The 17,786-nt window shown below is 35.0% G+C and overlaps 1 protein-coding gene across 5 annotated transcripts in view; it reads right to left on the reverse strand.

The window, feature by feature from the left end:
- Positions 1 to 17,786, reverse strand: part of POLK (DNA polymerase kappa) — a 75,569-nt gene that overhangs the window by 10,545 nt on the left and 47,238 nt on the right. For 4 of the 5 annotated variants that reach the window (XM_086698606.1, XM_086698617.1, XM_086698582.1 and 1 more), the window contains 5 exons: positions 15,297 to 15,450; positions 10,351 to 10,590; positions 8,358 to 8,482; positions 7,031 to 7,197; positions 4,706 to 4,738 (listed from right to left, as the gene is read on the reverse strand). In XM_086698606.1, coding sequence (XP_086554732.1) covers positions 4,706 to 4,738; positions 7,031 to 7,197; positions 8,358 to 8,482; positions 10,351 to 10,590; positions 15,297 to 15,450 — 719 coding nt within the window. The remainder of the gene's footprint in view (positions 1 to 4,705; positions 4,739 to 7,030; positions 7,198 to 8,357; positions 8,483 to 10,350; positions 10,591 to 15,296; positions 15,451 to 17,786) is intronic. The other variant, XM_086698596.1, reaches the window with a different exon arrangement.

A 17,786-nucleotide genomic window follows, 5' to 3' on the forward strand; every position in this document is an offset into this window, starting at 1 on the left:
TTACGTTTACTACAGCATTATTTATAATAGCCAAATTATGGGAGCAACCCAACTGTCCATTGATAGATGAATGGATAAAGAAGATGTGGTATATATGTATGCATGTGTACACATATATATATGTGTCACACACACACACACACACACACACACACACACACAATGGAACATTACTGAGCCTTAAAAAAGAATGAAATCTTGCCATTTGCAATGATGCAAATGGATCTAGAGCATATAATGCTAAGCAAATAAGCCAGGCAGAGAAAGACAAATACCATATGATTTCACTCATATATGGAATTTAAGAAGCAAAACAAACAAAGGAGAAAAAAAGAGACAAACAAACAAAAAACCAGACTTGTAACTCTAGAGAACAAACAGATGGTTACCAGAGGGGAGGTGGTTAGGGGGATGGATGAAATAGGTGAATGGGATTAAGAGTACTTATCTTGATGAGCACTGAACAATATATGGAACTGTTGAATTACTACATTGTACACCTGAAGCTAATATAACATATTAACTACATATACTGGGATTTTTAAAAAGTTGATTACAGTCACTAACAGATTATGATAATGCCCTCAGAACTTATAACACATTATTATATACGTGTACATAGACTGCTACAGAGGGTTATCTTAACAAAGTATATATGAGAACATTATTCCAATTACTGTTCATCCACTTTTTGGAATAGAAGTATTTTCAAGTAGACTTAAGGGGGTTGTTCCTGACACCTAGGTAGAGTTAGTCTAACAGACAACTGGAAATGGAGGGCTGGTGATATTAAATGTAGAAATTTGAATTCATCTGCACCCGAGTATTGAAAGTAGGCGGGGCGCCTGGGTGGTGCAGTCGGTTAAGCGTCCGACTTCAGCCAGGTCACGATCTCGCGGTCTGTGAGTTCGAGCCCCGCGTCGGGCTCTGGGCTGATGGCTCAGAGCCTGGAGCCTGTTTCCGATTCTGTGTCTCCCTCTCTCTCTGCCCCTCCCCCGTTCATGCTCTGTCTCTCTCTGTCGCAAAAATAAATAAATGTTGAAAAAAAAAAAATTAAAAATGAAAGTAGGCAAGGGATCATATTAACATAAAAGAGGAAGATGCTAAAAAGAGACCAGGGTAATGAGTTAAAAATCCTGAGCAGAGGACTATTCAGTGAAGAATACCCAGTTCTCCTCCAACCAATGTTTCCAGCTTCCCAATCATTTAAATTTCTCCAGAATATTTTATGTATAAGCAAACAAGTAAACATTTTCTCTTAATTTTTTATATAAACAGTAGAATATTAGACACACTGTTTAGCATCTTTTCAATTCATCCTGGTGAGATTTCCTTATGAATAAATAATGCCCTCATTTTTACATGGCAGCCTAATATTTTAATTTAAAGATGTAAGATCATTGAACCAATTCTCTAGATATTTAAGTTACTTTCTTTTACTATCACAAAAAAACATAATGAATAATCTTGTATACATGTAAAATGACATGTGATTACATATGTAAAATGAATTCCTAGAAAAAGAACTATGGGATCAAAGTACAAGTGTATCTGTGATTTTAACAGCCATTGCCAAAATGCTTCACCCCTGGGGTAGGCAAAATAATAGTCCCCAAAAATGTCCAAATCCTAATCTCTTGGAACCCAGTACATTACATGATAAAGGGTACGTTGCAGATATGATTAAGTTAATATAGGGAGAGTATCCTAAATGGTCCAGGTGGGTCCAATGTAATCTCAAGGATTCCCTTAAGAAGAAAGCAGGAGGGTGAGTCGGATAAAGATGAGATGCTAGGTCTGAAGATGATGAGTCAAAGAATACAAGCCGCCTTTAGAAGCTTTTGGCAAGGAAATGGATCCTCCCCTGGATCTTTAGAAAGCATGCAACCCTGCTAATACCTTAATTTTAGGACTCCTGACCTTCAGAACTGTAAGAGAATAAATTTGTGTTCTTTTAAGCCACTAGATCTGTGGTCATTTGTTATAGGACCAGTAAGAAACCAGTACACTCCCTCCAGAGTTTATAAGCTATTTTACTCCCACAGTCTTATCAATAGGGTATCTTTGCCAACCCATTGGTGAAAAGGCTTTCTCAGAGAACCTTCAATCTGTATTTCTTAAACTATAAAGATTGGGAATATTTCCAATGTTTTAAGAGGCATCTGTACTTGCTTCTCTGTTGAGTAACTAGCTCTTTCTTAATTTTTTCCTATTGGCTTGCTGGCCCTTTCTCCCACCTCACCTCCCCCACTGTGTAGTTTCTTTCTTTTTTTTTTTTTTTTAAGTTTTTATTTAAATTCCAGTTAGTTAGGAAACAGTTTAATATTAGTTTCAAGTGTAAAATACAGTGATTCAACACTTCCATACATCTGATGTTCATCACAACATGTGAACTCCTTAATTCCCACCACCTATTTCACCCATATGCACACCCACCTCCCTTCTGGTAACTTGTTTGTTCTCTATAGTTAAGAGTATTCAGGGGCACCTGGGTGGCTCAGTCAGTTAAGTGATCTACTTGGGTTCAGGTCATGATCTCATCGTTTGTGTGTTTGAGCCCCGCATCAGGCTCTGTGCTGACAGCCTAGAGCCTGCTTCTGATTCTGTGTCTCCCTCTCTCTCCACCCCTCCACCGCTCATGCTCTGTGTCTCAAAACTGAATAAAAATTTTTTAAAAAAATTTAAAGTGTTTCTTGGTTGCCCCTTTTCCCCCTATGCTTGTTTTTGTTTCTTAAATTCCACATATGAGTGAAATCATATGGTATTTGTCTTTCTTTCTCTGACTGGCTTAATTTTGCTTAGGATTATACTCTCTAGCTCCATCCATGTTGTTGCAAATAGCAAGATTTCATTCTTTTTTGTGGCTGAATAATATTCCATTGTGTATATATACCACATCTTCTTTATGCATTCATCTGTTGATGGATCTTTCCATAAATTGTCTACTACAGATAATACTACTATGAACATCAGGGTGCATGTATCCCTCTGAATTAGTATTTTTGTATTCTTTGGTTAAATACCCAGTAGTGCAGGGGCGCCTGGGTGGCGCAGTCGGTTAAGCATCCGACTTCAGCCAGGTCACGATCTCGCGGTCCGTGAGTTCGAGCCCCGCGTCGGGCTCTGGGCTGATGGCTCAGAGCCTGGAGCCTGTTTCCGATTCTGTGTCTCCCTCTCTCTCTGCCCCTCCCCCGTTCATACTCTGTCTCTCTCTGTCCCAAAAATAAATAAACGTTGAAAAAAAAAAATTAAAAAATAAATAAATAAATAAATAAATACCCAGTAGTGCAATTGCTGGATTGCTTCCAACAGTATGAGGAACTTCCATACTGTTTCCACTTCCAAACTGCATCAGTTTGCACTCCTACCAACAGTATAAGAAAGTTCCCCTTTCTCCAAATCCTTGCCAACATGTGTTGTTTCTTGTGTTGCTGATTTTAGCCATTCTGACAGAGGTAGTGTGAGGTAATATCTCATTGTAATTTTGATTTGTATTTCCCTGATGATGAGTGATGTTGAGCATCTTTTCATGTGTCTGTTGGCCATCTGGATTTCCTCTTTGGAAAAATGTCTGTCCATGTGTTCTTTCCATTTTTAACAGGATTATTAATTTTTTGGGTGTTGAATTTTGTAAGTTCTTTATATATTTTGTATACTAACCCTTTATTGGATATGTCATTTGCAAATATTCTTTCCCATTCTGCTGGCCCTTTCCTAACAAATGTTAATATTAGCTAATATTAATATTCTTGGGTAGTAAGTAATATTCTCAATAACAAAAGAGAAAATGGAAGAAAAAATTCATTAAATAGGACAGTACTATCTCAATTTTGGATGCGCCCCCCCCACCACTTCTTTTCCTTTGATTGCTTTTATGTAAATCACAGCCTAAAACAGAAATTTTTATCAAACTCATTTATTGAATATATTGTCTTGTAAAAGTCATTCAGCTTTTCTGATCAAAAATAGTATATGTGAGGGGTGCCCAGCTGGCTCAGTTGGAAGAGTGTGGGACTCTTGATGTTGGGATCATGAATTTGAGCTCCACATTGGGTACAGAGATTACTAAAAATAAATAAGTAAACTTAAATATAATATATGTGAAAAATGAACACAACCTTGTACTAGACCAGTGGTTCTTAAACATTTCAGTGGAACTCTGGTGTTTGGAGAAGAGATAATTGAGGGACTTTTCAATGACATATTTCCCAAAACAATAAACTCCCCTCAGGATTTCATTTGACTGCCAGACAAGATTACAAACCACTTGAACTAGGTCCCCTCTAAGCTCTCTTTCATCAAGCTTACTACTTGATGCTTATGTACATTCACCAATATTTGGAAAGTTTCAGGAGTAATTTCCATGGTGCCTTCTTAAATCTCCCAAATAACTACCCAGTATAATTTTTCTTATCAACAAGGCTAAAAATTAAGATTTAGAATCCTAAAATGCTTGGTTTTCACTGAAGAGAAGCAAAACTAACACTAAAAAAATTAACTGCAGTTAAATTTTTTCCCACTGAGAGAATGGCAAGCAAAGGTAATAAAGCACTGTACTGGGATATTTACTTTAGTAGTGTCAATTACTGAAAAATGTCATTTGGTTTGCAAACAGATTTTTCTGTTTCAGTGATATTTTACTAAAAATTAAAAATCAGTTAAAAAGAACATGAATTATGAACAATTAATAATAACAAAACATTACCTCTCAACGCTCATGCTTTTCCTATCTCCATCCCTTGAAATGAAAAAAAAGAAAAAAGTTTTCTTTGCATTCTCAAAGAAGGCTCAGTTCCATTTAGTCAACTAAGAGGATTTAATACATCAATTACCATTTAAAAATCTCAGTAATGTTTTTTGTTAAAATTTATACACCGTGAGAAACTGAGTTTTTTAAATCTCAAAATAAAACTATCAACAAAGAATACAGATAAGATGCTAATATGATTATGTGTGTAAAGGATCCAGTCTATCTCTATCAAAGAGAATAAATATGAAAATAGGTTGATATTATAAATTGCTTCTGTTAAAAGCCTGAATATCAAAACCATGACTTACAGAAACCAATAGGAGTAAGAAGCATAATCATTTGCAGTTATACAATATATGTAATTAAATATCAATTACCTAGTTTTTGGCCATGTATATTAACTTCACTCTCTTAGAGTTACTTATTACTCATTTTTACTACTCTATATAAACTTCAGTTAGAATTTGGACACAGTAGTAGGATGATTGGGAATCTAATCCATCTAGTTTGGTTGGATTCTAGCTGTCCTGATAGGAGTAATTGAAACCAAAAAGCTGAAATGATATGTAGATTATTCGTTTTTCACATACTGAATGAACCTATTAGGAATAAGGCACTGTTCTAGGCATTGGGCATATAGTTATGACCAAAACAGAGCAAGTTCCTATCCTTAAGAAACATATCTTAGTGGAGGGAGACAAGTAAACAAATATAGAAGTAAATATGGAATATGTTAGCAGTTGAGAATAACTATAGATTAAAAAATAAAGCAGGATAGGGGAATAGAGAATGTACATAGAAGAGAAGGGAGGTTTGATATATTATAAATTACCTATGCGTTTCACTTCAGAGCATTACCTACATCTTTAAATACCACAGTTTAATATACGCTATGTTATATCAAGAACTATATTATTTTCAAGCACTATGGAAATAAAAAGAGGATAATTCTTAGATTAAAGAAGAAAGTCTTATTTCCCATTACCTTCAAATATTAGACTATGCATAGTAATGTGATTTCCTTCTCTGATCTTTCATTATATCCACTTAAGATCAAAGTCAGCTCACTATGAGCTTAAGAATGAGGAACATGGAGATACTGCACAACCTGCAATGTCTACAAGATTTAGCAGGTTTAATTATTTTATCAAACTTCTTTCATATGTCTCCTCAGTAATCTTCCTGCTTTCCTTTAGTTTAAGAATCAGAATATCAAGGAGTTATTTTGAGGGCAGGCTGACAGGATGATAACAAAATTATAAAAATAGTGCCCGTTGTTAATTCCCATTCTTTTTTAAAATTCCTTCTTTTCACCCACTCCCAACCGTGTACGCTTTAGCTCTAAGATACTTCTTTTTAAGACTGAGATCAAAGAGTGGCAGGGAAAAATCCTAGGGCCTCTCCTCTAGCTGTTTCCTCTTCTCCTACATCTTTGTATGGCTGGCCACTTCAGGTCCCTGCCTCTGGGGGGGACATAATCGTTTGCAGTTATACATGTAATTAAATATCAATTACCTAGTTTTTGGTCATGTATATTAACTTCGCTCTCCTATACTTACTACTCATTTTTACTACTCAATAGAACTTCAATTAGATTATGGATCATGCCTCTGGATCATGGCTGCAACCCCCTACTCTTAAGGCCCAAGTCATTTTCCAGTCCCTTACTCTGCCTTACTTTCTTCATTTGTTTATTTGGTTACTTCCTGTTTCCCACACTATTATGTAAACTCCATGAAGGCAGGAGTTTGTCTTGTTTCCTAGTATTCTTCCCAGTGCCTAGAACAGTACCTAACAACGTAATTAGTCAGTATTGAATGAATCTGCCAATTATTTACAAATCTGGAAAAGAAAAGAAATATAGTTGTTAGTTCAGAAAGCCTTTCAAAGAATTAAAGAGATTAAATCAAAGAGATTAAATCTCTTTGCTTAAGGGGTAAATTCTGGAATATGAGCCACTTTCCTTCCTTAGCAATCAGAACACCATTGTCGTTATGTTCTAAATGAAAAATAAGACAGGTACAGACAAGAAAGAACTCATCATGCCTCTTGTCTATCTACCCAATTGCTGTGGCCAACAGCCAAAAAGTGATTCTTTGTTCCTCTTTTCCTTTCCTCCCACCTCCAATCTTTTGACTTTAATTCAAAAATTATATTCTGGAATGAACTAGCCTAAAAAAATTTTTAAACATATTATCCTTAGAGCCTCCATGTCAATGGTTAATATTGCTATTTCAGCAAATGATAAAGAAAAAACAAAATGACTATACACATAGATACCTTGCCAGGAGTGTTGAACCTAGACCCAGGGAAATATGAAGGAAATGATGCCAAGATGTTTCAGAGAAAAGAAGAGAAAGTAATGCCCTCTGTTGGTAGAGTTCTGTACAAGTAATAATTCCAAGGGCCTTTAACATTTTCTCTGTAACTTTTCCTATGCCAGACACCTAGAAAAGAGTCAATATTTATCATTAATAAAGTTTTACATTAAGGCAAGAACAGATATTTAACCTCATTATACCTTTTATAACCAATAAAAGGTACGAATAATGTGACTATCTTCACAAGTCATGCAAGAAAACTGCTTTAATTATTTTTGGGCACATCTAAACAAGTGCTATAAGGAATTAAAATTTTTAAATTTCAGGTAATTTGAAAAAGTATTAAAAAAAGAATTCTATTATAGAAACTTAGAAAATGGAATAAACAAATTAAAAATAAACAGCAAAACTTATGAATCTTTAGTATACTATTATCTGTTGTGACCCACTAAAGCTGTTATGTTCCAAAGTTCTCTGACCCCAGAACTTTTTTTTTAATGGAACATCTACTCATACCTTGAAAACCACACTGGAAAATGCTGCTTTATAGTTACATGTTATATATTCTAAACTATTCAGTGATCACACATTATATTCTTTGAACTGCTTCTTAGCCTTTTGGCTAAGATCAAGTGTAGTACATTATATTCTTTGATTACAGACTTTGTTCTGAGCATTGAGAGATTTTTATTTAAATCTACTCCTACACATTATGTTGAGCAAGAAAATTAAGCCCCCAGAACATCAAATAGTGTCTAGTGTAATTATTGTTTTTTAAAAAAGCATATATATGCAGAAAAATCTACAAGCTGTAAAAAATAGTAAAACACACCCTTTCTCTTACCCTGAGGGATCATTTTACCATTTTAAAGATAATATTTTTTTTGGTCAAAACAAATTTCTAAATCTCTGAAGTCTCATACCTATTGATCTGGTGGCACCTAGACTTTAGAACTAAAATAGTATATTAAGTGATAGCTGAAAGGACTCTTCCAAGTATTCTTTTTATTTCTGTTCTTCTTAGTAGCAGTACACTTAAAAATCTTTCATCTATTACTTTCTTAAACTTTTTCAGCAAACAAGCTTCTTAAACCTCAGTTTAGGGTTTCATACAAAGATTTCTTCAAGCCCAAACTCAATCATCCATTTTACTTCTTGCTTGTTACCTATACCTCTAGAACTTTTCAGCGAAGAATGATTATTAACATCCTAAATAGTGTCTCTTCCGAGTATATTTATATGAATACATATATGTTTATTTATATAAACTCTATATAAAATCTCACCTTTCTAATGGGTAAGTCCTTGATGAAATCCATCACAGCTTCTCTACTGGGGAGAATTTGGTATTGTCCATTTGGTTTATTCTTATCACTGCATACTTTTGCTAACATTGTATTTGGGGCAATGCCTTAAAAGAAGAACACCCTGATGACTCAAAGAAGTTGACATATATGATTTTAAAATATATGATGACAATACTGAAAAAAAATGGTCAGTGCAAAACATCTGAAATGATGTGGAATGGTACTTTAAAAATAACATTTGATAACTTCCTATCTCCTCAGGGCTCGATACGATTTTAGGAAAAGGAAATGTAGTAGTTACTGTGACAGCAAAAATAAGGAACATTTAATCTCTCCATGGTATCTTATTTTATTTTTAAAAATTTTTAATGTTTATTTATACTTTTGGGAGAGACAGAGTGACACAGCATGAGCGGGGGAGGGGCAGAGAGCGAGGGACACACAGAATCTAAATCAGGCTCCATACTCTGAGCTGTCAGCACAGTTCATACTCACTAACTGTGAGATCATGACCTGAGCCGGGGTCAGATGCTTAACTGACTGAACCACCCAGGCACCCCTCTCTCCATGGTATTTTAAAGTCTACGAGTAATTTATGAGTTTAAGTAATATCATTAGTTTATGTACCATTTTTAGTAGCAATACAGGGCTGACTTATAGAAAGATCCAGAATATAACTTAGGATGGATGTTCACTCTTTGAAAAGGTCTTCTGTATAGATTATCCACATAAAAAAAATCAGGACGCCTGGGTGGCTCAGTCAGTCAAGCATACAACTTTGGCTCAGGTCATGATCTTGCAGTTTGTGGGTTTGAGCCTCACGTTAGGCTTTATGTTGACAATTCAGAGCCTGGAACAAGCTTTGGATTCTGTGTCTCTCTCTCTCTCTCTGCCCCTCCCCTGCTTATGCTCTGTTTCTCTCTGTCTCTTAAAAATAAGTAAATGCGGGGGCGCCTGGGTGGCGCAGTCGGCTAGGCGTCCGACTTCAGCCAGGTCACGATCTCGCGGCCCGTGAGTTCGAGCCCCGCGTCAGGCTCTGGGCTGATGGCTCGGAGCCTGGAGCCTGTTTCCGATTCTGTGTCTCCCTCTCTCTCTGCCCCTCCCCCGTTCATGCTCTGTCTCTCTCTGTCCCAAAAATAAATAAAAACGTTGAAAAAAAAAATTTAAAAAAAAAAAAAAAAATAAGTAAATGCTATAAGAAATAAAATAAAAAATAAAATAAATTTAAAAAAATCAAATATTCTAGGTTGCATTATACTTAAAACAATGATAATAAAATACATGCATTCTTTTCATGTTATACACAAAGCAAATTAATACTTTTCGGGAAGATATTTTAAAATCTCTAGGAGTCTCAATGAGTAAGATAACTTAAAATACTCAAATAGAGTCACTAAGTGATTCATTTCTATTTTTGTACACATCCTACTAAAATTTGTTACTTATTCTCACACTTTGGCATAGAAAGGAAAGATTAATGTAATCATAATATGGCTTTTATAAGATAATGTTAAGACACAGTGATACCCTCATGGGTTACTGACATTTGTGAAGCTCTTTTTCCCTTCACTAGCTGGCCCTAGATTGCTATGTAGCTAGTTGGGGTTTTTTCTATCTTCTACTTTGTGGTCAGCTGGGGTCTTTCCTGAACTGTAATCCTGGACAGGGCTGAAGTCTTCAAAGGGAAAACCAATAAAGCTAAACCAATTAAAATACTGAATGCTTAAAAAAAGGATAGCTACATTAGATTTATGAAAGTTTTTTCTTTGGGCTCATGGGCCTTTCTGCTGAATTCCAATTTACCTGTAGGTTCACAGTATTCTGAATAGGTAAAGTCATTAGAAATTGAAATCATAAAGGGTAAGTAAAATGTCACTATATACTTCATAACCAGAAACTACTAATATTACACTTATATTAGCCAGTCTGAAATTTTTAACTATGGGGTAGCCATCAAATCCCTTTTAAGTACCTGCACTGGCTGTCAATGTTGTTTTTTGCTCAATTCTGAAACGAATTTCCTTTACGGCTTCCTCGGCTGATGTTCCAAAAACAATCGCATTTTGGAGTATTTGAGAATTATTTTGCTCTTCAGAGTTTGCTTGGAAAGGATTTCCTTGGGGGTGCAAATCAGGAGGAATGTCATTAAAGAGTAGTGGAGGGATGGATCGCTCCTGCTCCCTCACTTTATTCACTTCTTCTCCAGGTTTATCTAAATTATAAACAGGAACAGTAATTATCTTCATAAATCTTCATAAATACAAAAGTACATACTTCATAAATTAGGTTTCCCTACATTCTTTTTAAAGACAAAGCAAATCTAGTTTAGTTTTGTTTCTCTTTTTTTTTTTTTAGTTTTGTTTCTAAGAACCAAGATGACAAATGTTATTTATATTTTGTAACTGTTTAACAAAGAAAATACTGATTCTAAGTTTTTCTTAAAAGGAATATTATCTATTTCCATGGTATACACTTTAAGAAGAAACATCCTATGTAAAACTCACCAATTTGTGTACCATACCTAAATTAACTAGAAATGGGCCTAGTCACATTACTTCTTCTTTTTTTTTTTTTTTAAAAAGCTTTTTTCCTTTACTCATTAAATTAGAATTTAGGATTGAGGAAAAATGCATTAGCAATCAAGAATAATTATGCTGAGAAGTAAAGTTTTTTTAGAGAGAAAAAAACCTTCCATTTTCTTCACAGAAGAAACTTTTCAGACATTAAAATACTCTCAATTTCCCTCTTTCAAATGCTGATTTTAATTTTGACTTGCTTACTTATAAAGTACCACTTTTACTAAGGGCACACTTGAAATAAATAGTAATTACTGTTGGAGGTTACGCTTCTTTAAATATACAAATTCTTAAGGTCTGATCAGATTAACTCTGGTCCAAGTTTAAGGGAAAGAAGCCTTTATTATTACCAGTAGGCTATAACCTTGAAAGTAAAATAAAAATAGTAATCTAGTTATTGCCTCATTTTAGTTGCATTTTTCACAATTGGACTGTAAAATATACTCAAATTTATGCCAATATCAAAAATGTCCTCATTAAATCCATTAAATCCATTAAAGACTACTTTCAGGGCTTAATGGAAAAGAAATGCAGTTTAAATGTATTTATAAAAATTAAGATTAACAACAGAAATTTCTGATCTCTTCATAATTTTATTACATATAAATGTTTTCTATATTAAGATAAATACAGAAGCAAAAATTAAATTTCTGGTTTCAAGACACATATAAATGCATATTACTTAAAAAACGAACAACTAGGACTTTTAAGGAAGGTTTTTTTAAAGATAATACAAATAGTATGACAAACCACCAGATTAGTTTCAAATTTTAAAGCATCTAATTTGAATTAAGTTACAGAAAGATGTTTTCTAAATCTGAATTCCTAGGAAATCTGAATTCCTAGGCCATATACAAAATAAGTCTTATTTATAAACTTAACATTAGCAGTTATTTATGTGCCTCAGCTGCTTTCATTTTCCATATTCTATTTTTAAAATGATGAACATTTCAGGCACACCTGGATGGCTCAGTAAGTTAAGCATCTGACTTTGGCTCAGGTCATGATTTCACAGTTCATGAGTTCAAGCCCCACACTGGGCTCTAAACTAACAGCGCAGACCCTGCTTGGGGCTCTCTCTCTCTCTTTCCCTGTTCCTCTCTCTCTCTCTCCAAGTGGGTAAATTAACTTAAAAAAAAAATCTTCAAAATAAATAAGTAAGTAAGTAAATAAATAAATAAAATGTTAAACATTTCATAAGGCATTATGACTGTGGCAAAGTTGAAAGGTCCCCTTTTCCCCATCTGTATGCGTAAAAGTCAAGGTAAAGAGAGCTGCAGAAAAACTGCAAACCAGTTCATAAGCCCCTTATACAGAGTTCCTTATGCCATGTTTTGTACCTCATGAGTCCATCACAGTACTCTTAGGTGGGTCACTGATAGAACACCATAATAGGAAGCAAAGCATACTGCCTTTAGGTTCATTGTTAGAATAGCTGCTGAATGTTGCAGTCTCCTATTATTCCATCTGTCTAGTTCTCTGTTAGGCCTGCCTCTACAACTACTGCTACAGTAGTTTCTTATTAGCTTTTTGAAAAAAAATCTTTATAATCCCATAACTGAAGTGATCTGAATACAAAACTAAGATTTCTTATAATCTGAAACACTAGGATGAAAGCATCCCATCTGGAAGGCAAGTGCTAAAAGTATATGGTATTTCAGTTTCTTGTATTGCCTCACACTCACCATCCAGATTTATATGGCAGAATAAACATAAAATAATAATTATTGAGGCACCTAGGTGGCTCAGTCGGTTAAGCATCCCACTCTTGATTTCGGCTCAGGTCATGATGTTAGGGTTCTTGAGATCAAGCTTCGTGTTGAGCTCTGCACTGACAGCATGGAGCCTACTGGGGATCCTCTGTTTCCCCCTCTCTGTCTGTCCCACCACCCTGCACTTGTGCACACATCCATGCATGCGGTCTCTCTCTCAAAATAAATAAATATTTTTTTTAAATATTAATTATTTTATTTGCACATAGACAAAGTAGTTAGCAATACTTTTCCAAAGACTGCACCTTTCAGAAAAGAGGCAAACAGCAGAAAAATGTCTTAGACTTCAGAGGAAGATGTATCAGTCACCTGCCATGGCTCCAACTTACTACTGACCGCTTCCCATGGCATAATGTGAAATCAGGTATGCTGAAAAGTCCAGCCCACAGGGATTTATATATGAGGGAAAAAAGCTAAAACTATTTAAATAGCTTAAAAATGTGAAATACAAAAAAGTACATAAATAACTATATTAAAAATTCACATGCTCAAAGTGAGTTTGAATGTAGTATAATAAATGAAAAGAACGGTAGTAGAGAATGAAAACATTTACCTTAGTCTCAATGTAATTTTTTAAAATATATTGTGAAAATAATTGTTATAGGAGACCCTCATGGAGATGCTCTGATACAACCTTTGAATGGTTCCCCCACCTTCTCTTGTGAAAAGTAAGGAAATAAATTAAGATATAAAGCAAACATGACACCAGGTTTGTGCTGCTTCCCCCAAACAATAAAGTTATACTACAGAAAATCTTTTGCTCTAAGCCTCTGTGTCCAGGAATCATGCTTGTTTATCGTTTAATGTTTGTATTAAAGAGAGAGACCTATTCCTTAGAGTTCTAAATAAGATGGTGAAGCTGTGATCTGATGTCCCCATTAAACTTGCTCTAAAGATGTGACCTCTAAACAATATGAGAGAATTTTATGTCACTGAAGAAAACCCACCATTTTTATGCCATCAAAGATCCACCATTGTTGACTCAGGGGAAGTTACAAACGGGTTTCGCTACCACTGTCTGTCCCCCCACCCCCGAAGAGGTCAATGAGTTGTGCACAGGAAATACAGTTGTGGGTTGTGAACAAACTCTGTTTCTACCTTTTCATCCAGGTGAATTTTGCTCAGGGGTCTAGGACAGCTAAGATATCTGAAGTAATCATACCTCTGACAGAGGGCTAAAAGTAGTATGCATAATATCTACATGTTCCTTGACAGGGTTCTGGATAGGCAACAAAGATACCTTGAAAAAACCCTTAGGGTCATGAAACTTCTATTTCATTGTATACAAAGGAATCAAAATAAGGTCTAAACCAAAGAAGAGAGTTGGGAGTCATGACTTTTGGCAAGGCTGAAAACAGTCATAATCACTGTATAACCAGATTATAGATAATTTGGAAAACAAGAGGGAAAAAACTCACCCAATGTTTTCATATGTTTCAGGTCAATTTTTAAAAACTCTATTATCTGTTAACAACTACAACAAAAGACAACCTCCTCAGATTCAATACAACCCAACATTTTCTTAATTAGATCTTGGGAAAAGAACTGCTATGAAATTACTTTGTTTAGGGATTCTGCACAGTCTTTTTTTTGTTTATATATATAATTTATTGTCAAATTGGCTAACATACAGTGTATACAATGTGCTCTTGGTTTTGGGGTAGATTCCCATGATCCCTGCTTACATACAACACACAGTGATCATCCCAACAAATGCCCTCCTCAATGTCCCTCACCCATTTTTCCCTTTCCCCCAAACCCCCATCAACCCTCAGTTTGTTCTCCGTATTTAAGACTCTCTTATGGTTTGCCTCCCTTCCTCTCTGTTTGTAACTACTTTTTTTCCCTTCCCTTCCCCCATGGTCTTCTGTTAAGTTTCTCAAGTTCCACATATGAGTGAAAATATATGATATCTGTCTTTCTCTGCCTTCTTTCACTTAGCATAATACCCTAGGAAACAATCAACAAAACTAAAAGGCAACCGACAGAATGGGAAAAGATATTTGCAAATGACATATCGAATAAAGGGTTAGTATCCAAAATCTATAAAGAACTTACCAAACGCAATACCCAAAAAACAAATAATCCAGTGAAGAAATGAGCAGAAGACATAAATAGACACTTTCCAAAGAAGACATCCAGATGGCCAAGAGACACATGAAAAGATGCCCAACATCACTCATCATAGGGGAAATACAAATCAAAACCACACTGAGATACCACCTCACACAGGTCAGAGTGGATAAAATAAACAACTCAGGAAACAACAGATGGTGGCAAGGATGTGGAGAAACGGGAACCCTCTTGTACTGTTGGTGGGAATGCAAACTAGTGCACACCCTTAAACTCAAGAAATTTAACAATCTCATTTGGTTTAAAAGTGACATTCTACAAATTTAACTTAAAAATTCCACTAGTACATTTTAAGTTTCTGATTTTTCATTTTTAATATTTTTTCATAATAAAGGTTTAACTAGTCCTACCATCTATGGATGCTAATGCATTAACTGGGTTAATTCAAAGGGCTTTTTGTTTCTTTTTTAGTTTGATCATTCTAATTAATTGCTTACCATTTTCTAGGGAGTTCCCTGTTTTGATGAAATACTTCCTTTTGTCCTCAGGCCAATTTTGTCTTTCCTGTAAGTGCTTTGTTATATTCAAGTAGGCTTCATCAAGACTCATGGCCATAAAATTGGGATCATAATCAGCAAGTATTTCCTTAACCTTCAAAAGGAACAAAATGGTTTAAATTCTGCTGCCACAGCAAAACCTGTCATATAACAGCTGATAAGAAACATTAATATTCTTACTTTGAAATATAGCAAAAATCCTACAATCAATAGCTCATAGATTTAGGGAATAAATAATTTATTGCTAGGGCAAGTTTGTTCAAATTCTCTTTTGCATTAAAATAGATCATGAAGGCAGAAGACCATGAAACAGCTTCATTTGATACAATCTCTATTCAGCCATCTTTATCTAGATATAATAAGTGACTCAAATAAATCTCAGACATCCTTCTGCTGGCACAGAAAGAACAGTTAAGTAACATAATTTTAAATAACTGGTCAAGAGTAGAAGTGGTAACAATAGGACCCTGCTCCGTCTCACCTTTTATGATGGTTTTTGTTCATTTTATTTATTTCTTTATAATGTTTTTTAAGTTTATTTATTTTGAAAGAGACAAGAGAGAGTGAGAGGGGCAGAGAGAGAGAGGGAGAGAGAGAGAATCCTAAGCAGGCTCCATACTGTTAGTACAGAGCCCGATGTAGGGCTCAAACTCATGAACCATGAGATCATGACTTGAGGGAAGATCTAGAGTCAGACACTGATCCACCCAGGTGCCCCAATGGTTTCTGTTCCTTTTAGAAAGCAATAATCTTGGGGCACCTGAGTGGCTCAGTAGGTTAAGCATCTGACTCTTGACCTTGGCGCAGGTCATGACCTCAGGATTCATGAGATGAAGCCCCATGTCGGGCTCTGCACTGACAAACCAGAGACTGCTTGGGATTTTTTCTTTCTCCCTGACTCTCCCCCTCCCCCACTTGCCCTCTTGAGTGTGTGTGCTTTCTCAAAACAATTAAACATTTTAAAAAAATAAAAAGGAATAATCTTACATAAAGGTAGTATGATGCTTTAGAAAGTAGTTCTATTTTAATTAATTATAATATGTACATAAAACTCCACTCAAAACATACATTAATGCATGCATCCATTCAGAAAATAAAGCTCAATTATCGTGATTTGGAACGGGAAAGAGGACAACTCTACAGTGGAAGTCTGTGACTATATTAAATTATGAGGAAAAGTCTGGAGCTGCATCTTGAGATAAAAGAAATGAAGAGATCAGAATTTCTGTATGATTCCAGAAATGACTTTTATATAAGACAGTTTTATTATGTGAAACTATGAATTTTTTTAACCACTGAAGTATTACCTGAAATTAGAGGAAGTAGTTGCCAAAATAATATATATATTTGAAAAAAGTATTTATTGAATTATGTTATACTTCCATCTAGTATTTAAAATCTGTCTGCTGTATAATGAGAACTTTTTTGAAGTTTTATAAAAAGAAAGCTTTTTAGTTTATTTTAATTATGAACAGCTGTGTCAAAGGTAATTTTAGAAAATGGTGATATAAAACTTGGCCATGCTTTACTCAGAGAGTACCTTAATTAGCTTTGTTCTTGTAGAAGAAACCAGTTTTATAATGTACTCAAATGGAATCTTTCTAGTGAAAATGAAACTCTGGAAAGTCTGTAGTTGGCAGCCAACTACGATTATTCTCAATGAGAAGTACTCCCTAGAGACACGGAGTACTCACTAACTTCCTTTTCATAGGATACTGCTTCAAGAACAAAAATAGACATGTTCCAGTAAAATTCAAGCACTCTGCCTTCCAGAACAGTTAAAGCTGTTCCATTCTTTTGGATAAAATAAAAATGGCTTTTCCTTAAACTTTTAAACCAAGCCACACATATTAACACCCTTATAGTCAGGGAATTTGTGCTGTAGTTCATTTACACACAAGAACTCACTCGTTATCTGCAAAAAAACAAGCTAGATCCTGCTCAAATTTGAAAGATTTCTTCAATATATGTAAGACTGCAGGAAACTAAAAATAATTCAGGTCTCATCATATCATCTGAAGTTTTAATGAGTTAAATAAAGTAGGACACAAAAAAATCCTTTCTTACAAGGTTTTTGAAGGATTTTCAAACTTACTGAAAGCCTACAATATTTACGGGTAGCATTTCTACCCTTTTACATTAGGAATACAGTAAAAGACATAAGCAGTAACCACCTGTGAACGTGCTTCCCCCTTCACCACCACCTTTTCAGAGAGAGACAAAAAGCACTTGCTGCCACAGACTGTTTTTGAAAGAATGAAAAAAAGAATTTGCTTTTTTATTTGGGGTAGAGCACCTTTTTAATTTCGCTGGGAGTCATTTCTAGAGTACATGAGGTGGAAAACAAATAAGAGGAGCAAATCTAAAGATTCTTCACATGACTAAATGGTACTAAGTGCTAGCTCATAGTTTCTTAAGGGTTTCAATTCA

The sequence above is a fragment of the Puma concolor genome, chromosome A1, assembly GCF_028749965.1.
Source record: "Puma concolor isolate L17-30 chromosome A1, mPumCon1.1.hap2, whole genome shotgun sequence".
NCBI lineage: Eukaryota > Metazoa > Chordata > Mammalia > Carnivora > Felidae > Puma > Puma concolor.